We start from the raw sequence: 27,934 nt of genomic DNA on the forward strand, positions 1-27,934 counted from the left end.
AAGGCTGATTTATACTTCTGTGTCAAGTGATTCGGCGTGACCCACGGCACTTGCCTTGCCTTCTGTGTGCTGTTTGTGTTGCTCTGCAATAACAATTCCGAAAAGCTAGCTGGCAGTAGGTTTTTATGTTCCTCTGTGTCAAGTTTCTTCACAGGTGTTTTGTTTTTTTCTGAACGCTTCCTTAATGCAGTGTTTCCCAACCCTGATCCTGGAGGCACACCAACAGTACATATTTTGGATGTCTCCCTTTTCTGACCCATTAACTTCAGGTGTTGGAGTCTCTTCTGATGTTATGATAAGTTGATTCAGGTGTGTTTGATTAGGGAGACATTGAAAATGTGTACTGTTGGTGTGCCTTCAGGAACAGGGTTGGGAAACACTGCCTTAATGTACAAGTAGCTCAAACTCGTTCATTCAGAGGTGGGAACCGGCAGATGTGCAACACCATTAATCATAAGGTAAACACAAAACAAAAGTTTCCATCTGCAGCTCCTTTACGGGACTCGACACTTGTAAACACTCGCTCCATTGGGCTCGCAGCTCTCAGCACCGCCCACACCGTTATCAAGCTGACCAATCACAGAGTTTCCAATATGCATCATTGCGACGTGTGGTTAATGTTTTTGAGAGGTGTGCATTAGCGTCAGTGTCAGCCATGATGAGGGCTATGCAACCGCACGAAGGCTGCGTCGGAGCTCATGCATGCGCTTGAATCAGAAGTATAAATCAGCCTTAAAAGGTTTTTGAAACGCACATAGTCTGACCGAGTATGTGAACATTATGCAAACCTCCTTGCCTATTTGTATATAAATGTAAAGCAAAATTCGGTAACACTTTATAATAACTACACACTATAAATCATTTTTTAAGCATTAGCAAATAGTTAATTCATTATTTGTTAAGCATTAACTCTACATTAATAAACGTTAGTCAGCAGTTTATAACTGCAGCTACAAATGCTGTATTATTGACTTACTGTATAAGCACATTTATAATGTGCTTAATACTTGTACTCTCATACTTTGCTAATGATTTATTTTTCATTACTAAATTAAGTATTGCATTACTTACAAACCAGTTGTATTTAAAGTAGTTGAGGGTTTTTAGGATCATTCAGAATGAGTAAGTAAATGATTAATAAACTATTGAAATCAACATTTATATATCTTATTATTCAGGCATATATTAATAGTTAACTAATATGTTAATAAATGCTTTATTAACTCAACTTCATCAAGTTTTGTGACCTAATCTAAAGTGAGGACTATTTATGCTTTATAAACCCCTTATAAATGGCAAATAAAGGCTCAGTTAAATTCTAAGCAGGAAAAATGACATTATTTATTCCTTTTCATTTAAAGATACACAAATAAAACTGTACTTCAAATGAAAAATAAATCTTTGCAACCTTATCTAAAATAAAATAACTGTAGAGTTTAAACATTGCATCCTTTTATATTGTTAAATTATTATATTGTTGTTGTTTTATCCAGTTTTATGCTGTATTTTGACACTCCTGTTATTCAGCAATGTTTAAACTTTACAGTAATTTTATTTTTTAGAAAAGATTGCAAAGATTATTGTTCATTTGATTCCGAGCCTTTACTTGTCATTTATAAGGGGTTTATAAAGCATAAATAGTCCTCACTTTAGATTAGGTCACAAAATTGTGTAAAGTTGAGTTAATAAAGCATTTATTAACATATTAGTTAACTATTAGTGTATGCCTGAATAATAAGATGTGTAAATGTTGATTTCAATAGTTTATTAATCATTTACTAACTCATTCTGAATTATCTTAAAAACCCTCATCTACTCTTAAATACAACTGGTTTGTAAATAATGCAATACTTAATTTAGTAATGAAAAATAAATCATTAACTAAGTATGAAAATACAATTATTAAGCACATTATAAATGTGTTTATAAGTCAATAATACAGCATTTGTAGCTGCAGTTACAAACTGCTTACTAACGTTTATTAATGTAGAGTTAATGCTTAACAAATAATGAATCCACTAGATGCTAATGCTTAGTAAATGATTTATAGTGTGTAGTTATTATAAAGTGCTACCCAAAATTCTTTACACATTTAATTCCTTATTCTCTTTCTTCATGGTATCATCACTGTTTTGCAAGTGTTACTAAAATATCCTATGCAAATAAAAATAAAAATCTTATGCCTTCCAGTTTCAATTCATAATTCCATAAATATAAAAATCCAAAAATATTTTAGTTTCCCCCAAAATAACTCCTGATTCCATAAACTGATTAACAGGGCCTTTAATCTCTTTCCAATTTTGCATATAAACAGTAATCCGATTCCCTGTTTGGCACATCATATTTTTTAGAAACTTTATATAAAGCAGCATTAAAATGTTACATAATTACAAGAAGTCCTTTTATACTTCAAATTCAGATAAGCACCGAGTTATTGTGTCCAAATATACAGAACAGAATGTAGAGAGAGTTTGATCTGCACAGTTTTTAACACAAAATGTCCAACGTAAAGCATAAATTGAGTACAGAAAATAATACGTTAATGTACAGAAGTGTTGGTGGTTACTGGAGATGAAGTGTGCTGATCATATTCAACACATAATCAAATGAAATTCATGCCTTGACACAATGAGCTGCCAACATCCAGAAAAACAAAGGTGTGATCTGTGATGTACCGCAATAAGCGTGGTCAATGTGGTTTAAGACTAAATGACAGGAAAATACTGCAAGTGATCGCTGTGGTGTTACTGTGCTGGGATAAGAATTAAAGCCAAACCGCAAAGACAAGTGTAAAACCTAGCAGTGTAGAGTAAGTCTCAGATACTACAACTGAAGAAAACATGGCCAACAGGCAGCACCAGTTATGAAGCAGATTTAAAGGGATAGTTCACTCAAAAATGTACTCAATGTACTCAAAAAATCTTAACGAGTTTCTTTTCTTTCTGTTGAACCCAAAATAAGATATTTTGAAGAATGCTGGAAATATCAGCAGCCACTGACAACCATACACTCAAAAAAATTACGTTTGCTGTTTGTTTGTTCAAACTACTTATTTAAAATGAGCTGAAACTACACAATTCTTGAGTTTTCGGAAGGACAACTTAATTGTTTTATGTTCAATCCACTTAAAACTAATCATTTAACCTAATTTCTACATGTTGTCCCAATACAAATTGATTAAATGAAACCCAGCATTTTTTTCAGTATAGTACAATGTAAAAAATCTAGGGTTTCACACAATTCCTTCATGTTGTCTCAACACAAATTCATTGATTTATTCATCTTATTTCGGCTTAGTCCCTTTATTCATCAGCGGAATCAACCGCCAACTTACCCAGCATATGTTTTACACAGTGGATGCCCTTCCAGCTGCAACCCAGTACTTGGAAACACTTATACACACTCAGTCATACACATACACTACGGCCAATGTAGTTTACATAATTTACTCAGCGCATGTCGTTGAACTGTGGGGGAAACCGGAGCACCCATAGGAAACCCACGCCAACACAGGGAGAACATGCAAACTGTCCTAGCCGGGACTTAAACCAGCGACCTTCTTGCTGAGGTGATTAAGTTAATAGTTTTTACAAATTTAAATGGACTGAACATAAAACAATTAAGTTTCCCAAAAAAAAAACGTAAGAATTGTGTTGGTTCAACTCATATTGTAATTTGAACAAACAACAAACATATTTTTTTTTAGTGTAGAAAAGTATGGAAATCATTGACTAACGGCTTCCAACATTCGGCAAAATATCTTCACTTGTATTGAATAGAAGAAAGAAAGTCATTGGATAAGAAATGATGACAGAATTTTCATTTTTAGGTGAACTGTCCTATTGATGAACAGAAGATTCTGGAATATCCAGATATTGCTTTCTGTTCGTATGTTTAAAGGTTGCATTCAGTTGTCAGAACTATTTAAAAAAAAAGAACTTTCCTGCTTTATATTAAACAATTGAGCTACAAACAACAAAAGATGGTTCACTTTAGTTTTAAGTGTCCTCGTTACAGTGTAAACATACAGTTAAGTATACAGTTAAAGTCAGAATGATTAGCCCTCCTGTGAATTTTTGTTTCTTGTTTCCCAAATGATGATTAACAGAGCAGGGAATTTTTCAAATATTTCCTATAATATTTTTACTTCTGGAAAAAGTCTTATTTGTTTTATTTCGGCTAGAATAAAAGTAGTTTTTTAATTTTTTTAAAACTCATTTTAAGGTCAACATTAGAGCTGCATGATTCTGGCTAAAATGGGAATCACATTTTTTTTGCTTAAAATGAAGATCACGATTTTCTCACGATTCTGTAGATGTAAAATACAGGTTAACATGAGTAGGCTATTATTATTATTATTTCTCAAACATGGTAAAACAACAATAATATTAGGCCTATGAGTAGGTCTACTGTTGGTTAAAATGCTAAATTTTGTATAGACTTGGAATGGTGGACTTGAACAGACTTTACATATGTCCTGTTTATTAATTCACAGTAAAGTGATGACATCAGAACACAACTATTTATAATTCTGAAGTTGAATTATTGTGTTTGAGACATACGCTTGTCATTTGTCATTGACAACATTATTAGACCATTTTTTTCACTGGTAAAATTAAACATTTGTCATTATCAGATTCCCTCTAGCATTATATTCAACATTATATAGACTAGAGTAGTTATACTGATCAAGTAAATATTTATTTCACTCCCAAACGATCGCTCTGTGCAACAAACCAAACGTTTTTTACAACTTTATTAGCTGTTATTCACAGCCTATGCAGGTTCTGTTCACTAAAGTAGACATCAATGGCGGAGGTGGACACATGCGCGTACTCTCGGTAGTAAACAAACATTTTCGCAGTCGCTGCTACATCATTGCATAAAACAGAAATGACATTTCTGGGTGAATTATACCTTATAAATACAGTATGTAAGACTTTTAACGCCATTTGGAGATGTCCATTTTCCTCATTGCTGTCCATGTTGTTGTATAGACTTTTACACTTCTCTCCTGACATATAAATGTCATGAAATATAATTGGCAGAATCGTAGAAAACCTGGATTAAGATCGTGTGTAGGGTCGAATCGAGACCGCGATCTTTTTTTCGATTAATCATGCAGCTCTAATCAACATTACTAGCCCCTTAAGCAATATTTTCCCCATCGTCTACGGAACAAACCAAAATTATACAATGACTTGCCTAATCACCCCAACTTTCCTAATTAACCTAGTTAAGCCTTTAAATGTCACTTTAAGCTGAATACTATTATCTTAAAAAAATCTTGTGAAATATTATGTACTGTGATAACAGCATGGATAAAATAAATCAGTTATTAGAGATGATTTATTAAAACTATTATGTTTAGAAATGTGTTGAAAAAATCTCTCCGTTAAACAAAAATTGGGTGAAAAATATAGAGAGGGGGCTAATAATTCAGACTTCACCTCTACATAGTTATATTATATAACACAATGCGCTGTTTTTAAGAGGACTAGGGTTTTGGTTTGCATGTGATTATGCATAATTGTATTTATTACTATAGTAAGTACACGTGTTACAAGATCACAGTAAAATAAAGTGTTATATAAATGATTCAGCATATCACTGAAAAATGACACACTGTGATGACCACTCAGTTTATGAACTGCATAATTACACATTGAGATGGGCAGGACAGTTGTTCCTTTTGAGACGTTGAATTTCACATTGTGCATTCAGTTGTCACAACACCAAGAACTTGTTTTGAAATGTATACGACAATTTAGAAAGGGTTGTCAAAAGTAGTGACTTGCAGGACCAATCAGTACTTAAAGTTAAAATCTGTGTGAAGCGGAAGTTAATGCAGACTTTTATGTCAGTTTGAAGACGTATTTCCAACTGAAACTGAATATCAAGTAGGGGGCGGAGCTTTATTTTTCAGCTCCTCCTCTCATCTTTCATTTGCAGCACACTAACACTTGAAGGGGCGTGGCTAAACATTTTTCACAGAAGGACTGTCATTTCAGACAGGAAGCATTCATTCATTTTCCTTCGTCTTAAGGCCGGCTCACACTGTGGGATTTTTTATAATCCTGAACGATTGTAGCATTGTCTGACTGCACATACATGGCTTCCATGTCACACCGTATGATCTCACCTGTCAGAATGTCAGACTGAACGACGCGGCAAACATGGAAGAAAACTTCCCCTAAGTTTGATGTCATCCAGCCGTGACAGCTGCATTCTGAAATGATTCCTCACAGCAAACGTAAACAATCTGTAAACAAACTGCCAGCACTTCATCGAAGGAAAAATCTGATCGCAACGGGCACGGGCACTAACGGGCTGTCTGAAAACAGGTCAAACCAACGATCAAAGACCACAGATTTTAGCTCAGGATTTCAGGAATCTTTAAGGATTTCCCAAATTTGTCTCAGATGACAGAATCGTGGCTGAAATCTCACAGTATGAGCAGGGCTTTATTCCTTTCTTGCTGTAAGGCAACAGTGCAGACCACTAAGCCACTTTGCCAACAGAGAGGAAGAAAACGGTCAGTTTTTAGTTAAAGTTGACCAAAAATACTTTTTTTTTCCTCCTGTGGATTAACTTGCACATTTTAACTGTTCAATTTAAACCTAACAATGTGTGCTTATATGGACTTTACACACTTGCCATCGTGTTTACTTCTCAACAGATTTGCCTGTGATTGGCTACAATGATCATCGCTTGATACTGATCTAGACATTGGAGTATTTGAAACGGCGCTTTAAATGTTAGAGGTAAAAGGACACCTAAAAAATGATTATTTTTAATATAAAGTCGGTACTTTTGACAACACTGTAAATGTCAGTAAGTGAAATGCTCTTGACTCTTATAGGCTTATATACACATGTATGTGTGAAATAGTGAAAATAACATTAGTAAAGAAGAGTGAAACATCCTAAAGCCCAAAGTATACTTCAGATTTCATCAGTACACTACATTGAGAATAGTGCGCATCATGTGACTTTCACAGCCCAATTATTCTAACCGCATATACAACGCAAGTGCTGATCACACCTGCAGCTTCAGTTGTTTTTACATCACTTAATTTGTTCGAAAAGTGTCAACAGGCCTCAGTACTTCAAATGAAATCGGAAAAAAAACCCTGAAATGACATCATTTTGAATAAAATCCAGCCAAAACCAAGCTCTTTTTGGGTTTGTTTTGGCAGTTTGAAACAGGGGGAGTGGGGGGGATTTCGTTTTGGTCCTAAACACCTTTTATCTGCCATTGATCCATGGCAATTACGCAATCAATGGGTGTGTTCTAAAACTCAGCCATCTTAGACGTGCTTCAGAGTTCAGAATCAGACAGGAGAAAAATATCCAGCACAACAACACCAAGATAGCAACATGAATACACTGGAGGGTGGAGTAGCACAGCTAGTATAGATGTATTCGCACATGTACTATTACTTGTGGAAAGACTCAGCTTTGAAAATTGAAATGCTTTGAGAGTTGAAATGCTCAGCTGAATCCTTTGATCATTTTACATTTGATAAAGTTCTAAACGTGATTACCTTTGGTGTCTGTCCATGGCAAATATAAATCAATGTGAAGGCTGTTTGTCAGACATTTATGATCTCCTTTCTCAGCCGCCAATGTTGTTGTGTTTAGCAGTAGCCTACACTTAAGCAGACACGTTTAAACCCCACCTCCTGCAGCAGAGGGGTGTCAGATTGTCGAAAAAAAAGTATACCGTCACTAAAGCCTTTTCGAAATTCTTTATGCCCTCAAATGAAGAACTAAAAAAATTCAGTTTAAAGTATACCAGAGCCTTTAACCTGTTTGTTTCACAGTTGGAACTTAAAAAATACAGCAAGAGACTGCTGAAGCAACAATAGAAAAACACATTGTTCGATACACTTGTTTGGAGAATTAAAAAATTGTTAAAAGTCTTAAGCTTTAAATGTGTAAAAATATAAAGATGATGTTTCAAAGGACATGATCTTACACAGTTTTAAAGAGAAAAATACTGATAGATGAATAGATTAATCTAATTTTGTGCAATTGGTGCATATCAGGCTACAATGAGTGTTTATGCGAGATCTTTAAGAACCAATGCTAACTATAAGGGTGAAATTCCTGCCTGAACTTGCGAAGAAATGTAACTATCGTACATCTGTCAGAAAAGAGGCTAAATCATACAAAATGATACAAATTCATCTATATGAAAAAGCGAGGCATCACAGTAGCACAGTCACCTCACAGCAAGAAGGTCGCTGGTTCGAGCCTTGGCTGAGTCAGTTTGCATGTTCTCCCTGTGTTTGTGTGGGTTTCTCCCACAGTCCAAAAACATGTAGTATAGGTGAATTGGGTAAGCTAAATTGTCAATAGTGTATCTGTGAGAAAGAGTGTGTAGATGTTTCCCAATGATGAGCTGTTGCTAGAAGTTGGCGGTTAATTCCGCTGTGGTGACCCCAGATTAATAAAGGAACTAAGCCGAAAAGAAAATGAATGAATGAAAAAGCACAGTTTTTAAAAACTATCATTGATGGATGAGCAAATCATACCAAAATGTACAAAGTCGGCACCAATGGTTTAGTGTTTAATGGTAAGTTCGATTCCCACCTCGAAACCCTATGCCAATCCTTCCCCTCTCTCCTCTCCCCATGCTTTCCTGTCTATACTCTCTACTGTCCTATCAAAGGACAAAGGGAGGGTTGTGCGATTTAGGGAAAATATCGAATTACGATTTTTCGGAAATATTGCGATTTAATTTTGTATTCAAGCTTCAGCTCAATAAGCCATGGCAACATTTGTGTGACAGCTCTTAAAAATGACCCGTTTTTGTTTGGTGTCTGTGACTTTAAAACTAAAATATTCCCATATTACCGATGTCCTGTCCAGACACCATTATCCCAATTGTCCACGCTTTCCTGTATGTTTTTTTTGCTTTTATTGTGGCCGTTCTGCATAGTTTGGTTGCGGAATTCTGATTGGGCAGAACGAAAGTGTGGTCACTCAATTGGCTAGTAAAACTATTAAACACAGACGGCAGTCACGCATTTGCTCTAGGTGGGTAAAATTAAATAATGCATATATATTTCATATCACAGCCTATTGCGATTAGCTAATTGCAATGTTTTAAATTGCGATTCAATTTCAATTAATCACAACCCTAATCAAAGTTGAAAATAACAATAATAAAAAAAATTTACAAATTCAAAAATTTCATACAAATTAGCCATCATATCGAAAAGTTTCGATTTGCCGTATTGCGTTGGAAATTCAGGATTTTCTTTAAGCTTACCATCTTGTGAACGAGTTTACAAAAAAAAACATGACAGATCCAATGGATGTTTTCCCTGTATTACCATCAAATTGAATTATATTTATTTTAATAAAAATAAACTGTGTACAAAATGCTATATTATTGTAAAAACAGCCTACACTTAAAAAGACACGCATAATTAAGCATTAAAGATGTAGTGTTGAATAATCTGAAATTAAAGCAAAAAAGGATATTCAGTAACTTGCTCTGACCAGTTATTTGACTAAAAATCCTTATCTTGGACTTGACGATATCAAATAGAATTTACATTAAAGTCTGTGTTTGATTTTGTGCATAGTGTACACATAAATAAAAAAGAGGTATACTTTGGGCTTGAAGGTGCTCAGGTTTCACTCCTCCCCTTAAAGCGGGCGGACAATAAGGCTTGATTCAGAAATGTACCGACATCAACAAAGTAAGTTCAAAACCACAACCATTCACAAGAGCCAGAGAATGTTGCTTTCAAAACAAAAGAACATTTCAGATCTGTCTTATTGATTTGCATTCAGATCAAGCTATTTACAGCGTTTGAGAGACAGTCTGCGCCGTCGAGATCCTGGACGCCGGAGGAGACGTGTCTGGATCCCCTCAGGGCTTTGAGCTGGTGAATGTGCTCTTTCATAAACCGCTGCTATTCAGTCAAGCAGCCTCAGCCGTTCTGTTGTCCTGGATCTCACTGGGGACGACTAAAAGCATCTTATGAAGACTCCGCTTCAGCTTTCCGGCCTTAAATAAAAAAAAAAACAAGAGGCGACAATTTGACAAACAGGACTGAAACTGTTTAGTACAGTGCTGTGTGACAGTATTGATTTCAGATTTATGCGTTTGGCAGACAATTCTGTACAAAGTAGGCATGGGCCGGTATAAGATTCTGATTATTTTAGATTTAGATAGGTTGTTTTGAGCTCAAACTTTACAGACACATTCTGGGGACACAAAAGACTTATATTAAATGTGAATAAAGGGGTAACCTAGGTGCCCTTTAAAACTAAACTGTGCAGAGCAGCGGCCTTCAAAAGAACCAAGTTTGACAACTGTGTGTTAAAGGCATAGTTCGCCCAAAAATGAAATGTACTCCCTCTCAAGTGGTTTTAAACCTTTATGAGTTTGTTTATTAGGTAGAACACAAAAGAAGGTATTTTGAAGAAATCTGAAAACCTGTAACCATTGACTTCCATAGTAGGAAAAACAAATACTATGAAAGTCAATGATTACAGCTTTCTTCTTATGCGTTTACAAGAACAAAGAAACTCTTAAAGGTTTAAACAAGTAAAAGGTGAGTAAATTAGGAGAATTTGAATTTTTGGGTGAACTGTCCCTTTCAAATACTCAACAGAAATATCTGGGATTGGCTGGAATTGCTATCAACTATTAATCTCAGGAATCATTCAAATCTAGCAATTAATGTAAGGTATTTGAGTGTCTTACGTGTGCAGAGTGCACTGAGGTTTTGCAGGGATCCTCCAGAGGAGAAGAAAGCCCAGATGCCCATCAGCAGAGTAATGCAATACACAGGAGGCAGACTGCCTTCATACAGCGGGTTCAAAAGAGACTGAAGACAGAAACAGACAGCATCTGAAACTCACAGCTTTTTAGACTTCTAAATGACATACAGTTGAAGACATAATCATTAGCCCTCAATTCGCTACAGCTGAATAAATAATCATTAACTGTCTCAATTTTTTTTTAATAATAATGAAAAGAAAAACTGGTAACATTTTGGGCCCTTTCATACACCCGGCACAATAAGGCGCAAGACCGGTTTGCCCTGACGTGTTGCTATTTTCAGACCAACGCAACCTTAATTTTTCAGTTTTCCACCACTTTGTTTAAATAGCAAATCTATTTGCGCCTCCTTGTGGACTCATGCATGTTTTGGTCTAGAAAAGAGGTGTGTTAAGGCGTATTGTTGGCACATTGGTATTTTGAGGAACTAAATTAGACTGAGAAATAGACCAGCAGAAAGCAGACCAGAGCGCATTAGTTGTGCACCTCGCTTACACGCTGCTTAAAACACGCAGGATGTACAGAAATATCTCTAAAAATAAAAAAAGAATAAAAGGATTAAAATATTTTTAAAAATTATTATTTTCTACATGAATATAAAAACCTCTGGCTTCATGCCTTCATCTCAGGGGGCTTTTTTTAGTTTATCATGACAATTTGCTTTTGTATAATGTTATTAATAGTAGTAGTATTATTTATTATATGCATGTTTATATTTGTTTTATTAAAAACAAGCTTAGGTTTTTAATAAAACAAATATCAGGTTTTGGACCATATGGGGCATAGCATGTGTATTTGGATATAACTCAGTTGTGACCACACTTCATTATTATTGTTCATTTATTCCTGGAAATTAGAACTGAATTTAGAAATAGTTTTGAAACAAATCTTTGCGCTTAAACAAAATTAATTATGTAGGCTAATGGATGTCTGCGTATAACATGTTTCCTCATCCACGAAAGAGAGAAAGTCAAAGTAAGAGTAAAGGCCGATTGGAGGAGGCTCATTCTCTCATCCTCGCGCTGCAGATCATCTGTTTAACTGTTTTCTCACTAGAAGCGTTCAGTTTTTTCCCTTACAAAGTCCGTCATGTAAATAGCAAATGTGCCATGGCGCGACGCAACTGACTCTTAAAGGGAATCGGAGATGAGACTGATTGGTTTATGCTCAAAACACCCAGAACTCATTAACAAAATAAGCTCAACCCAGTTAAACCATGCGCTGCGGCAGAGAGCATATTTTTCAGTCCTTAAAATAGAAAAAGTGGATTCGGACACACCCTTAATGCTTTTGGGCCCTGCGCTTCAGACTTTGCGCATAGATCGTTAAAATAGAGCCCTTTATTTTGATGGTCCAGTTGAGTATTAGTAGACTGTTTGCTTAATATCTGCTGATTCTGCTCCTTTAACAGACATTTAACTGACTATAAGAAACTTTGCAAGTACATGTCAACTTACACTAACACTAAACCTAACACCAGCCTAACAGTCTACTTATAATGTAATGAGAATTAGTTGGCATGTAGATGCAATGTAACCTAAGTTCAACAAATGGACAATCAAAATAAAGGGTGACCAAAAAATTTTTATAAACAACAACAGTGTTTTATATAATTTTTTCTTCTGGAGAAATCTTAATTTTATATTATTTTATATATAGTTTTTATATTTAATTACATTTTTTAGTCTGAAATAAAAATGTAAAACCTGCAAAAAGAAAAGTGAATATTATTTGCCCACATTATTATTTTTTGTTTGGCTTTAGAACAGACCTCTGGTGTCCAAGGACTTGCCTAATTTACTGAACTTGTAGTTAACCTAATTTTAAGCCTAAAATTGCATTTTAATACTAGTATTTTCCTAAATAACTATTAAATGTTAATGTCATCATGGCAGAGACAACATAAATTTACTTATTAGAAATGAGTGATTAGTCATAATAGTTTAATTAGTGACTAAATTATTATGATTAACGCAGTTGAGAAAGAACTGTCTCTCCGTTAAACAGCACTTAAATATTTGAAAAAGAATAACATTTTCACAGGAGGCTAATAATTTGTCTTCAACTGTAATACGTAATGCATATCATCAACAAAGTGAGACCAAATAGATGTATATACAATTTGAAACGCATGTTTATATAATATATAAAGGTAATAACAAGGCCAAAGTCTGACAAGTTATAAAAAAATACAATCTCTGAGCAATAACATTTTCTGAGGAAAGTTTATATACACACACGGAAGCACTCAGATAATCCCAGCTGTGCATGTGAAAGCGATACACCTGTGACCTCTTGATGCTTTCAGTTCTGCTCTGTAATGTAATGTGAACCTCGACTGCTGCTTCTAGATGAAACGGGAAACATCTGAGCAATGATATAAACGAACCTTTCTAAGCCAGCATAACCATTTAATAGTACACATCTGGTGTAACTTCAGACTATCAAAAGCTACAGATTAGAGTTTCTACAGCAGATTATGTAGAGTTCGAAAGTGTTTTATGTTTTTGAATGAGGTCTCTTGTGGCTGCAAAGTTGCATATACAGTCAAAATTATTAGACCTCCTGTTCAAGTTTTTCACAAATGATGGATTTTTTTTTCTCACAGTATTTTCTATAATATTTTTTTCTTCTGGAGAAGGTTTTAGTAGTCTAGAATAAAAGCAGTTACGTTTTTTTAAAAACATTTTAAAGTGGTGGTTCACTACAATATCATATTTTAAATTAGTTGATGTGTAATGTAGCTGCGTGAACATAAACAACATCTCTGAATGTAATACGCTCAAAGTTCAATGTAAAGGGAGTCATTGGCATTTGAGGAGTTAGCTTAGCAAAGCCTACAGTGAATGAGGTTTGGGGACTACAAAAAAATACATCCAGGTTAAAGAGATCATAAACCCTTCCGGTTACGCACATACACCATGCGCAGTGAAGGGGTGTTCCAGAGGTGCTGTAATGTTATAGCAGAGAAAGCAAAAATGCCGTCCAAACGCAGCTATTTCCATAGAGCTTCTTCTGTTTCTGTATTTGGGCTTCTCTCTTTGTGTCGTGTCCTTTTAGAAGTGCTTACAATTTAGTTTTAATTATGTTCCAGAGAATTCTAAAAAAGATATAGCTCTAGCATTTGACAAAGGACAGCTTTCAGAATATTCCCCAGTTTGCTAGATTCAGCTAAAACTCCTCAAAGAAAGAGCAGCTCCAACCATAATAGAAGCTGTGGATTGTGAGCCACAAGCTGTAAGTATTTTTATTTGTTCAAATTGATCTATTACATGTATTGTGTCTAGCGTATGTTAGGTACGATTTGTTTTAGCAAGGACACAAGGATGTAAACAACAGGAAATGCTCTTCGGCAACGTTAATAATTTAGCTACAAATTCATATTTATCCGTCAAAGCGCTGTAACACCCACAATGTTCACCAGCGGTGCAGTGTCTCTCTAAGCGGCCACTTTCCCTGCAAACTATATCTTAAATAACAAACTCGCAAAAGATACATGAACATTTCTTATTACTTTCACATGCTTATAACGCAAATATATATGAAAGACACTTGTCAGATTTTATTTTAGAGAGCAGGCATGAGCTTCAGCTTTATTTTCTGTCTGATTCAGGCTTAAACTGATACAGCTAACAGTTACACTGACTGAAAGTATTTACACAACGGCAAAGCGCGTGCTAGCAGAGGTGTGACGATTCATGGCGATCCGCGAATCACAGCACATTATGTTACCTGACTAATCAGAGCAACTTGAGGGCGGGCCTTTCAGAGGAACTAGGAAATATAATAGTCATTTTCATGCTAGCCGAGAAGCTGTATATAATTAAAATGTAAATAAAAAAAAAATAACATGATTTTCTACAAGTGAAGCATGAGCACAAATTGCTTTACATCTTATAAACACAACTAAGCCATAAAAATTCACTTTGGACCACGCCTTTAAGATCAATATTATTAGCCCCCTATATTTCTTTTTCAATTACAGAACAACTCACTGTTACACAATGACTTGCCTAACTTGACTAATTAACCTAGTTAAGCCTTCAAATGTCACTTTAAGCTAAATACTAGTATCTTGAAAAATATCTAGTAAAATAGGATGCACTGTTATTATGGTAAAGATAAAATAAAACAGTTATTAGAAATAAGTTATTACAACTATTTTATTTTATGTTTAGAAATGGGTTTAAAATAAATATTTTCTCAATTATACTGAAATTGGGGAAAAATATAATATATATAATAAATATATATAATAATTAAAATTGACCTCAACTGTGTGTGTGTGTGTGTGTATGTATATATATATATATATATATATATATATATATATATATATATATATATATATATATATATATATATATATATATATATATATATATATATATATATATGAAAAAAAAAAACTCAACATAAAACGAACACAGACCAGAGGCCTATACCACGAAGATACTGAACTTTTGTACAGTACTGCTTTACATTTGGTGAAATAAATGATTGGTGAGCATAATTATTAAATTATTCCAAAGTTTTGACAAGTATAGTACATTTTGTTTGCTGTTAATTAACACATGTAGACGGACAGATTGGGGACAATTAAAGTTTGTGTGTTCATGTAAATCTCACCAGGCCAGCGACTAACAGGTGGAGACTGACGACGACAGCGATGACCCACCAGCAGCTCTTCTCACAGCCCTCAAAGAACAGGACGCCCCAAAATGTGTGCAGCAGCGTCAGAGCCAGAGTCATCAGTGCTGTCAACACCCAACATACAATCTTCAATCAGATCACAGAAACCGGATTTCTTTGTCGAACCATCAGTTTAATAAATAACGACAGTGGTGTCATTGCTAAAGGGTTTCATTGTCCATTACTTTTAACTGCTCTAAATATTTTCTTTTTTCACTTGCACCAAAAAAAAAAAAACAAAACAAAAAACTGTACACAATATTAAACAGAGATGTAAAAGTAAATATATACATAAAAATAAACAAAAAACAACATAAGATTGAACATTTTTCTATGTTCTAGATCAGGGGTCACTAATAATGATGATGGCTGACTCACAAATGAATCATTCTTTTTAACCAGATCTTCTAATGGCCCGTTTCCACTGAGTGGTACGGTACGCTTTTATGGCTGTTTTCACTGTCAAAAGGCGTACCGAACCACACCGTACTGTACCACTTTTTCGGCACCCTTTGCAAAGGGTACCAAGGGTACCCAAAGGCCGAGCTAGACAAGCAGCTGAAGACTATTGGTTTACAGAGATACATCATTCGCTCGCGCAACAAGCCAGAATAGTACAAAAGAACCACCATGTTTTAACAACACAGCAGAGACATTACACCGTAATAATATATACATATAATAACGAGCCATGGTTGACCGAGCTCAAACCAACCTTGTTGCCGTCTTGATCTACAGACACAAAGCCAAAAAGAACAAAATCTGCTGTGTCCTGCAGTTGTTTATATGAGCCCGTCTAAAAATGCAAGCGGTTTCACGTCTAGAGAGCTCACAATCGCGTCTATATTTGAAATAATGAACTTCTTGAGCTCATATTAATAACGTGTGCGTGATAATTGAAGCGCTTTGATATCAGATACTGTTGGAAAGGAACAAACGCGAGAGAAAAGCGCGAAAAAACAAAGGAGAAGCCAGAAAAAACAGCAGCAAATGATGTGACTATTATGAACTAGGAATGATGGAATTACATTCTAACAAGAGGCTACATGTGCTGGTGAAGATTAAAGACACATATGAGAGGTTTGCATTGACTGTGGGCTATATTTAGTGTTGTTTTTGAACCCAAATAAAGACTGAATGTATGCTGTGTGTAGTTTTTCTGTAATTGATAACATATCAAACAATGTAAGGATCTGTATGCATTCATATATGTTGGCATAATTTATTTCATATAATAGCAGATGTTACAGTAGGCTATTTCACACTGTCATTGATCTGCAGTTATAATCAAATTATGTTCACAGAAAGGTTAGTAATAAACATTTATACACAAGTATTTATGTGTATAAAGCATCTGTTTTGTGAGAAGTGCTTCTCATATGGTATGTGAATGACACGTACAGCTTTACTTTAGATATTTCCTCCAGCGAGAATGACGTCGTCTGAAACTTTGTCGTACACCACCCTGACCAAAAGAGTACCATTGGTACCCTTTTAGCAGTGGAAACGCAAGCCTAATAAAGGTGACCTGTACCGTACCACTCAGTGGAATCAGGCCATAAGAGAATCAGTCGGACCAGTACACCTAATTAAATGAAATCGTTTTTTTTTTAATCGAATCCCTTTTTAACATGCCTGATTCCCCTCTGACTTAAAATACATTAATTCCCCAAATTATTCAGTTATTAGTTTAGTAAACGAAGATCAGATTTGAGAACTGCTAAACTGATAATACTGCACATGAGCAAATTAGCAGGTGGTAAACCGAACACAAACAGTATATGACAGCCTACTTTGACTTACACTGTAGAATAGTAGAGTAGTGTCTGTCTGCGGACAGCAAGAGAGGGGCGTAACATGAAGGGGGCATAACTTAAGTTATGGAGACGCACATGTCAAAACTATGTTGTCAGCAAGATGGCGCTGTACCCATCAGTTATTAACATCTACACTTACTCCACACCAAAACCCAACCATCACAGCTATTAATCACTACACCTACCACAACCCTAAACCCAAACATCAGTTATTAATGTCTACACCTACCCCAACCCTAAACCCAAACATCAGTTATTAATGTCTATGTTCTCCCCAACCATCACAGTTATTAACATACAGCCAAGAGTTGCAGAGGCTTTTATACTTGACATGCTTGATATTGTATTGTTATTGGCAACCAAAAGGGGCGACGGCGAGTAGGCTAACTTTCATGACAAAAATGGATGAAGAAGCCAGTGAGTGGAGTTGCATGATAGAGTTGCTAGTTGAATATAATAAATCAAATAAATTGGTTGTGGGTAATTTGGAGAAAACTCATGAAAACATTTGCTGAACATGTTCTCTGCTAAGCATTTCCACCATCTTGTCAACAACAGCACGTCTCTCGCATGGTTCAATGAGATCTCCATAACTGCAAGTTACGCCCCTTCATGTTACACCCCTCTCTTGTAGTCCGCAGACAGATACACTTAGAGTAGTACCATCTCAACCCAACTTGGACAACTGATTAAGCTGCAGCATGGGTAAACCGAGGGCTTAAATGAGAGGATCTGGCCAAACACAAGTTTCTTTCATAACAGAAAATCATAATGGATTTTAAATATTAAGTAAATCATGCTTCATTTGGGTTGCAAACTTAATTGTAAGCAACTTTTTACGTCATGGTGATGTTTTAACTTACTGAAATTATGATTACTGATTATATATTTTTAATATATGTTGAGTCCTAACATGAGAGGATTGTGATTATATCATTGCAAATGACGTTATTTCATTGTAGCGTTAAAGAACCATTTTATTTAACCGGTTCATTATCTGAAAGATCTGGTTTGCAGAAAAGGTTCAAACTTCCCATCAGTTGTCACTAACCCTGTTTCTGGAGAGCTACCTTCCTGCTGAATTCAACTCCAGCCTTGATCAAACACACCTGAACCAATAAATTAAGACCTGAAGCAGCACTTTATAATTAAAGAACAGATGTGTTTGGCCAGGGTTGCAACTGAAAGGATAGAAGATCTCCAGGAACAGAGTTGGCGACCCGTTCTAGATCAACTCTTTTTTCAAGGGGTTTAGAATAATAAAATATCTTTTCTTTCACAAAACACTAAAAATATTACAGGCCGGTCTCAACATTTTTCAGATTTCTTTTTTGCATTTTAATTTAAAAGTGATCTATGAGAAATCCAAAGTAAATCACATGGTCCCAGTGATTATTTACTCTTTATCGGGGGAAGAATCATATATGTTGACTTAGGCCCAATCCCAATTCTACCTAGCCCTTCCCCTTACCCCTTTTTTTGCGCATTCACATCAAGGGGTAGGGGTGTCCCAATTCTCTTTAGCTTGAAGGCGTAGGGCTAAGGGGAAGGGGTGAATACCCCTTAGAACGAAGATCTTTCAGGACCACACTCGAAAGCAAGGGGTAAGAAAATTTCCCAGAATACACCAGTCACAACGGCAAATAGTTACACCCGGAATAAGGAGATCCACAAATTACAATTTTTTGTCAATATTACGAATTTTTACAACAAACAAGCATATGTTTTAATATATTCATAACCGTGTACCTGTTTTACCATCATGCTTTATAAAAAAAAAAAAAAAAAAAAAACTAGAATAAAAACCACTAAATTTCACGATCTATAATCCATAGTAATAACTCCTGTACAGCAGTCCCACAACATTCTGACACTCGAATACCCTGTCAGAAAAGTCTAGTGGCTGGGAATGAGCTTTTACAGTGTCTGCTATAATGTTAATGTTGTTTTTGGTGTGTTTACATAGATGAATATGGCCACTGTGTTAAATGCACAGTATTACAATCTTATTGTCACATTAGATCGTTATTATAACATAATATATGCCTTCAGTGATTTCCTGAAGATAAACACCAAAAAATAACTAAAATTGGAATAATACAGCAGTCACGATTATCGATCTAATATGAAGCAAGAGATCGCGATGACATATGATGGTGCAGTTCTGTCCCATTTCTTAGGGGTAAATTTTAAACCCCCTTCCCCTTGGCCCTTAAAACCAAGTGTGAAGGGCAAGGGGTAGGGGTACAAAAATAGAATTAGGATTGGGCTTTAATATATTAATAATATAATATATGGTAATATGGTAACTAGTCATAAAAGCTCAAAAGCATTGTAATAACCCCCAGTAACACTCCAGGTTTTTTTTATGAGGGACCTATAAAGCATAGGTCACACACTTAATTCCTGGAGGGCCGCAGCGCTGCACAGTTTTGCTCCAACTCTGTCAAACACAGCTGATCCAAATAATCGAGATGTTCAAAAGAGTTGGATCAGCTGTGTTTGATTAGGGTTGGAGCAAAACTGTGCAGCGCTGCGGCCCTCCAGGAATTAAGTTTGTGACCTATGCTATAAAAGACAGGTGTCAAACTCAGTCCCCGGAGGGCCGCTTCTCTGCACAGTTTAGTTTCAACCCTAATAAACACACCTGAGCAAACTAATTGAGTCCTTCAGACTTGTTTGAAACCTACAGGTAAGTGTGTGGAAGCAGGTTTGGAACTAAACTGTGCAAAGCTGCGGCCCTCCAGGAACTGGCTTTGACACCTGTGCTATAAAGGGTTAAAAAAGTCATTGGTTCTGTCACTTGTGAATGGCTTTGATTTTGACAACAAATCTACAAATTTAAGTTATTGGAGATGATTCATTAATCTTAAGGCTTTGCAGGACCTCACCAGCTGTAATGAAGTAATACTGCGAGTCTCCAAAGATGCCAACCGTCCCGGGACCCAGAGAGTCAGACAGGATGTTGATCATTGAAAATGCACCGCTCATGACCCCGAAACCCAATCCAGCCACTGTACACAAAACATAAGGACATAATGACAAACCTGGAGCATTACATGCCTTGAACAGGAGACATCAAACAATGACATGAAGTTTCTTTTTGAGTGTGTCAGGAGCACAGTTTACCGTAAGCCATCTGCCGGACGGAAATGGCCGAACTGGCATCATCACTAATGGCTGCCAGACCCTCAGTGGCCTTCCTGATGAATCAACATAAGGCAAAAAATTAACAACAGTTTCAAGGAAACAGATTCCTTATAACAACAACCCGAAATAAGCATATTCCAATCATGAGCAAACCAATACAACACAGACATGTGAAGATTTGATTTTAGAAAGAAGTCCAATTTCACAACATCCATTCTGCCTTTTATATTTTTATCATTTAAAGTGCCCCATTTGATTTTACAGATAACACATTTCAGGAAGTTTGTGAATGTAAAAGACAAAGCAAAACAAAGAACATTTCTGGACAAAAAAAAACAACTATCTTCATTAGTTTGAAAACACACGCAAACTCTCATTTGAATTTGACAACACATACAAATACAGCTATAAATACAGCACTGCTAATAGGACACACCACAACAGAAATGTTGGGGAAAAATTATTCCTGGTTGTACGTACGGTTCCTTGTTGTTAGTTTATTTGTAATAATGTAATCGGTTGTTTATCGAAGGGATGCAGCTGCGGCCAGAAGTTAACAATAATTTTTTGTATTATTTCATAAATTACCAATTTAATAGTTTTTTAACATCTACCCCTGCCCTAAACCCAACCCTCACAGTAATGTTCATTCATTCATTCATTCATTTTCATTCGCTTTTCCAAGGCCGGGTTGCGGGGGCAGCGGTCTCAGAAGAAAACCCCAGACTTCCCTGTCCCCAGACACTTCTTCCAGCTCCTCCGGAGGGATACCGAGGCATTCCCAGGCCAGCTGAGAGACATAGTCCCTCTAGCACAGGGGTCACCAATCTCGTTCCTGGAGGTCCGGTGTCCTGCAGGGTTTAGCTCCAACTTGCCTCAACACACCTGCCTGAGTGTTTAAAGTTTACCTAGTAAGATCTTGATTAGCTTGTTCAGGTGTGTTTGATTAGGGTTGGAGCTAAAATCTGCAGGACACCAGACCCCCAGGAACAAGTTTGGTGATCCCTGGTCTAGCGTGTCCTGGGTCTTTCCCAAGGCCTCCCCCCGGATGGGACATACCTGGAACATCTCTTTAGGTAGGTGTCCAGGAGGCATCCGAAACAAATGCCCGAGCCACCTCAGCAGACTTCTCTCAACGTGGAGGAGCAGCAGCTTTATTCCGAGCTCCTCTCGGGTGACATGGCTCCTCTTCCTATCCATAAGGGTACACCTTGCCACCCTGCGAAGGAAACTCATTTCGACCGCTGGTATCCGAGATCTTGTCCCAAAAAGCTCATGACCATAAGTGAGAGTAGGAACGTAGATTAACCGGTAAAAAGAGAGCTTTGTTTCGGCTCAGCTCCTTTACCACAACGGACCGGTACATGGACCGCATTACTGCTGCCGCTGCACCGATGCGCCTGTCAATCTCACGTTCCATACTTTCCTCACTCATGAACAAAACCCCAAGATACTTCAACTCCTCCACCTGGGGTAAGAACTTTCCTTCAACCTGGGGATGGCAAACCACCTTTTTCCGGTGGAGCACCATGGCCTTGGACTTTGAGGTGCTGAATCTCATCCCAGCTGCGTCAAAAACTGCCCCGGTGAATGCTGAAGGTCCATGTTCGATGAAGCCAACATAACAACATCGTCTGCGAATAACAGAGATAAAATCCCAAACCGGACCCTCTCTGTCCCAAGGCTGTGCATAGAAATTCTGTCCATAAAAATTATGAACAGAATTGGTGAAAAAGGGTAGCCCTGCCGGAGTCCAACAAGCACTGGAAACAAGTCTGACTTATTGCCAGCAATGTGAACCAAACTCCTACTCTGTTCATACAGAGACGAGACGGCCCTTAACAGAACGCCTCTAACCCCATACTCCCAGAGCACCATCCACAGAATGCCACGAGGAACACGGTCGAATGCCTTCGAACACATGACAACACATGTGGACTGGTTGGGCATAGTCCCATGGATCCTCGAGCACTCTGGTGAGGGTATACAGCTGGTCCAGTGTACCACGGCCCAGACGAAAACCGCACAGTTTCTCCTGAAACCTAGGTTTAACTATCGGTCCGATCCTCCTCTCCAGTACCCTGTCATAGACTTTCCCAGGGAGGCTGAGTGTGATCCTCTATAGTTGAAACACACCCTCCAGTCCCCCTTCAAAAAAATGGGAACCACCACCCTAGTTGTCCAGTCCAGAGGTAGTTTGCAAGTTACACAGTAGCAAAGCAGCAGGGGTGGATGAGATTCACCCTGTGTATCTTAGGTCTCTGGATATTGTGGGGCTGTCTTGGCTGACAATGGTCCCTACAATAATCGCATGGATGTTGGGGACAGTACCTCACAGCAATGTAAAAACAATAATTATTGTTGTATGGCAATTGCATTGTTGTAATAATATACATAAATCTAGTTAATTTCTGGCAGCAGATGTATCCCTTCAAGACTTTGCCTTTCAGATATCCGACAATGCAGGAAGCAGCCGGGTTCGCCTCTTCTTGGGGTCCTCAACACATTTCCATAGTATATATTACACTGTATAATCCATTGTATATATTTTGCAGCATTCTTAATTTATTCTACTAGGTAAGGCAAGATCTTCACCAAATCTACTTTTCAAGCTGTTTGGACAGACATATGTGTAGATATAGTGTATAGACCATCATATTGGGGTGATATAAACACACCCAGTCCTTTTTTTTTTTCAATTTAACAACATAAAAACGGTGGACCAATTGGAGTGGGTTTCAGACCGACTTGACGTAGGAGTGCGGTCCCCCCGCCCAACGAATTGATTGACAGCTGCACGTATTAAAATGTCCCGGTAGTCACGTGTATAATCATATCAACAAGACCAGACGTGTGCAAAGCAACTGGGAATAAAAGGTCTGTTCAGTTCGCTAGGATCATCAATCATCATCAAATGTGATCAAGAGTGAGTTTTACATGTTTAAAATGTTTAAAAACAGTGCACACATGTAATGAAGTACAGCAACTCACTTCAGCTTTACTTCATCACCACATCCACGTGTCAGAACAATTATCAAGGAAGACGCTTCAATCCCGGTTTGTGGACGTTAAATCGGGTTTATTTTTGTACATTAACATAAGAGATATCCATACAGCAGTGGAGATTAACTTGTATCCTGTCACATTTGCGTGCAAAAAGAGTGCAAAGCTAAACGCGCTCTGTCTGTCTCTGTGTGTGTGTGTGTGTGTGCACGTGAACTTTGTAACGACATTGTGTGTGACTCATTGATGCAACTGCACAACAAATACTGATTGGTAAAGTTCTTACTGTAGTATTTCTCACAAACGCTACGCGAGATCTTCCTTTAAGTCTGACATAGCCGAGGGAGGAGATTAAGGCACGCAGAAACGGTAGGCGGGGAGGAATAGCCATAAAGGCGCAGTACGACAAAACAGCCTCCTAGTGAAAACATTTATAAAATAGAATTTTGCAAAAGGTATAATAAAAAATCTGATGGGTGTTTTGAGCTGAAACTTTACAGACACATTCTGGAGACGCAAAACACTTATATTAAATCTGAAAAAAAGGGGTAACCTAGGTGCCCTTTAATGCATAATAAAGCGTGAAGCATCAGAATCGGTACCGGCCAATCACCATGACAAGGAATCGGCACTCAGTATCGACTGCAAAAATCCTGATCGGACCATCCCTAGTCAGAACACAATTTTTCTAAAACAAAATGAAAAGCAGTTCTGTTTTAAGCACATTGTTGACGTGCAAGCATACCCTTATCTTAATTACTGCACATATGCTGTGGTTGAATCATTATATTTGGCATAATCATGAGGTTTCTTATCATTTATTGCATGTCTTAAAGAGTCTCACCTGAGCAGTCTGTAGTAGGCAAACCGAAACACTTCCTGGAGCAAAACCGAAAAGAAAACCCCAAAAATCAGCAGACCCCTGGGAAGACTGGGATCCTGAGAGTTGCTGGCCTTCACAGCAATGAACCAGACCAGAGAAGACAATAGCAGAGACAGCAGCCAAAAAAACGCCCTGAAACAAACACATCACACATGAAAAATACTAGTTTTGAATAATTTTTGTTTTTGTTAAAGGGATAGTTCATCCAAAAATGAACATTGTCTTCATTTACTCACCCTTTAATTGTCCCCATACTAGTTTGAGGTTTTGTTTTTTGTTCTAATAAAACAAAAATGATTTTTGAATAATGTTGGAAACCTGTAACCATTGACATCCATAGCAAAAAAACAAACACTATAGAAGCTGTTGGTTAAACGTTTCCAACTTTCTTCAAATATCTTCTGCAAAACAAAACCAAAAAACTAGTTTGAAACAAGTAAAGGGTGAATAAATGATGACAGAATTAATGTTTTTGGGTGAACTATCTCTTTAAATGTAATGATAGAAACATTCTAATGAATCTGATCTAACTTCCAAAAGTAAAAAATGAAGATCTGAAAGTTCATAAACTCATTTGTTAAACACTTTATGATGTTTACGATTCATGAACTAAGCAATAATGTGTTCATCCAAACAAGTTTCATTATAAAACAGTGGTGTCAAACTCAGTTTCTGGAGGGCCACAGCCCTGCAGAGTTTAGTTCCTGACCTGCTTTAACTTTTTTTTTTTGATTGTAAATATGTACAAACTTAGTACAAGAGAATACATCTCACAACAATTATGAAGAAAATAAAAATAAATAAAATAAAATGAGTGAAATTATCTTAGTTATACAATCAAATTATAAACAGATACCAGGGGTAAAAAAAATAAATAGGTAAGATGTATAATCATAATAATAAACATTTTTTTAATAAAATGAAATTTACGTAATGCTTCATTTTATTTTAGTTTTTCGGTTTCTAATGTTACATAGTGTAGTACCATATTGTTTAATCTCCTTTATAAAATGATCACAATTTTGCTTAGCTTTGGTCCATTTCTTAACATGAATATGGTATTTTCCAAGTAATATTATTAGCTGTATAAAAAAATTGGTTGTATTTTTTTTAATCAATTCCATCTTGTACTAAAGCAAACATGAAATCATATAATCCAATTTGTATTAGGTGTAATACAAATAAAGAAAGAAACATCAATCCAAAATAATCTTGAGTATACACATTGAAAAAACAGATCAGTAAAAAAATTTAAAAAAAAAAAATCCGCAAGAGTTCTCTTTATCCACTTCAGACCATTCAAATAACTCTTTTACAGGATAAATTCTGTGTACAATTTTAAAAGATACCCGTCTTATTTTATTACTTAATGTATTTGTTAGAAACCATACTTTCTTCCACTCAATGTTTCCAAATTTTGATGACCAGAAGACTGTTGAAGATGGAATATGATTCTTTTTTTAATACATTTCTAATAAATCTATTACTATATTTTCATTCATTCATTTTCTTTTCGGCTTAGTCCATTTATTAACCTGGGGTTGCCACGGCGGAATAAACCGCCAACTCATCCAACACGTTTTACACAGCGGATGCCTTTCCAGCTGCAACCCATCTCTGGGAAACATCCATCCACACTCATACACTATGGACAATTTAGCCTACCCAATTCACCTGTACCACATGTCTTTGGAATGTGGGAGAAACCAGAGCACCCGGAGGAAACCCACGCAAACGTGGGGAGAACATGCAAACTCCTCAGAGGCTCGAACTCCCAGCCGAGGCTCGAACCAGCGACCTTCTTTCTGTGAGGCGACAGCACTACCTACTGCGCCACTGCATCACCCATAACTACATTTTTCTTTAACAATGGTAATATCACCAATAAATAAAACATCATCACTTGTCTTTGGCTGTTGGTCCACATTGTATACAGAATTACGCAACAGTACCAACTTTACTTGGTATTGCATCAAAAATAACAGCATAGTCTTTTGGTTTTTCAGGAGCTTTAAATTTAAGGAGTTCCGTTTATGACAAAAGAAATCTATGCTCTTCAAGTAATTGACTGACTGTAAATATTCCATTGTCATACCATGATTGAAAAAATATAGACTTCCTTTTGTAGAAGATATCTCAATTATTCCACAAAAAAATACAGATGTGTTCTAAAATTATGTTTATAGACCAACTGTCAAGCCAGCAATGCCTGCTTATGAAAACTTGCCAATTTAACTGGGATTTTATCAATAGAGAAGTTACATTTTAAAAGAAAATTTATGCCACCCAAAGAGTTAAATATATAATTCTGAAAGTTTCTTTATTTTTAATGTATTCAATTGTCCATTTTATCTTAAATACCTCGTTGAGATCTGCAAAAATGTAACACTTCAATTAGTTTAATCAAGTGTGCTTAATTAGAGTTGGAACAAAACTGCGCAGAGGCCCTCCAGTAGTTTGATACCAGTGTGTTAAAAAAAAGGTAGTACTGTTGAGCTACCAAACTTATACAATTGAAGTTGGTTTTATAATCGCACATTTGGACTTTCGCCTACCTAATATAATTTCGGATAAGTGTTCTTTGCAAATTCAAATAGTAAAATCATAAATGAGGTAAAGTTGTTTTAAATTCACACATTAGGACTTTCTCCTATACAACCATCAAAGTACAACATTGTTCACAGTCAAATAAATAGTGCTAATGTTGTTTTGAATTCATACTTGTGATTTCAGACAGAACAAACTCAAAGTACCATGGCAAACAATACAAGGAGCAAGTCACAAGTTGACACTAAAGCAATGTGCGAACATAAAACCAGCTTTACCTTAATAAATCATATTAGCAGCCAATTACCTTGCTCAGTTAATTAGTGCTAATGTTGATCTGAAGTTATACTAGCATGTCATTTCATACCGAATATTCGAAGCAGCATGTCACTGTTCAAAAATAAACTAATGCGCAAATATAAAACCAACTTTACACCAGCGGTAATACTATGGTGTCACATTCTACAGTGCTGAATAATTGATTAATGGTTTAGTTAAAGGTCAAATGTACTAGATTACGTGAGTGAAATATGGTCAGGTTACTCACCCTGCGATCAGAATGATGATTCTTAAAGGATCTTTGGCGACAGTGAAAACAAACAGGGCGAAAGCGGGACCAAACGCTATGAAGGCACAACCAAAAAACACTGCCAGAGTCATTCTGGACCCACACCTTCCTCTCGGATCAACAGTCGCGGTCCGATTAATCGATTACGAGGTAAAATCGAGCGTTTTGAATTGAAAACACGATCAAACCTAGTAAACAATAGGCACAAATGTACTTAATTCTCCATCAGTTAGAGACAGTTTAAACCTGCTGTGTTCATTTACAGCGTTACAATTCAGACAGAAATTCCTCCAATACAGACAGAATCGAAGCTAATAAATCTGATAATGCTGGCGCGCTTTATGTCGTTCTTCCGTCAGCGATTTGTTTGGTAACATTTTTAAACTTGAATCTGTAGTTTCTCTTTCCTGAATAAAAAAATCACACGCGACACTTCCGAGGGCTTTTGTTTGGTGTAAATGATCAGCT

At 36.6% G+C, this 27,934-nt stretch overlaps 1 protein-coding gene across 1 annotated transcript; it reads right to left on the bottom strand.

Annotated features, from left to right (window-relative positions):
- Positions 1–2,263: 2,263 nt before the first annotated feature.
- Positions 2,264–27,934, bottom strand: zgc:114200 (Gamma-secretase subunit Aph-1b-like). The gene is made up of 7 exons (XM_056466401.1): positions 27,446–27,934; positions 24,313–24,483; positions 20,445–20,518; positions 20,207–20,329; positions 15,436–15,563; positions 10,729–10,852; positions 2,264–10,026 (listed from the first exon to the last, which is right to left on the bottom strand). The coding sequence occupies exons 1-7, from the start codon at positions 27,556–27,558 to the stop codon at positions 9,998–10,000; spliced, it is 762 nt and encodes a 253-aa protein (XP_056322376.1). The 5' UTR covers positions 27,559–27,934; the 3' UTR covers positions 2,264–9,997.

This window comes from Danio aesculapii, chromosome 10, assembly GCF_903798145.1.
Source record: "Danio aesculapii chromosome 10, fDanAes4.1, whole genome shotgun sequence".
NCBI lineage: Eukaryota > Metazoa > Chordata > Actinopteri > Cypriniformes > Danionidae > Danio > Danio aesculapii.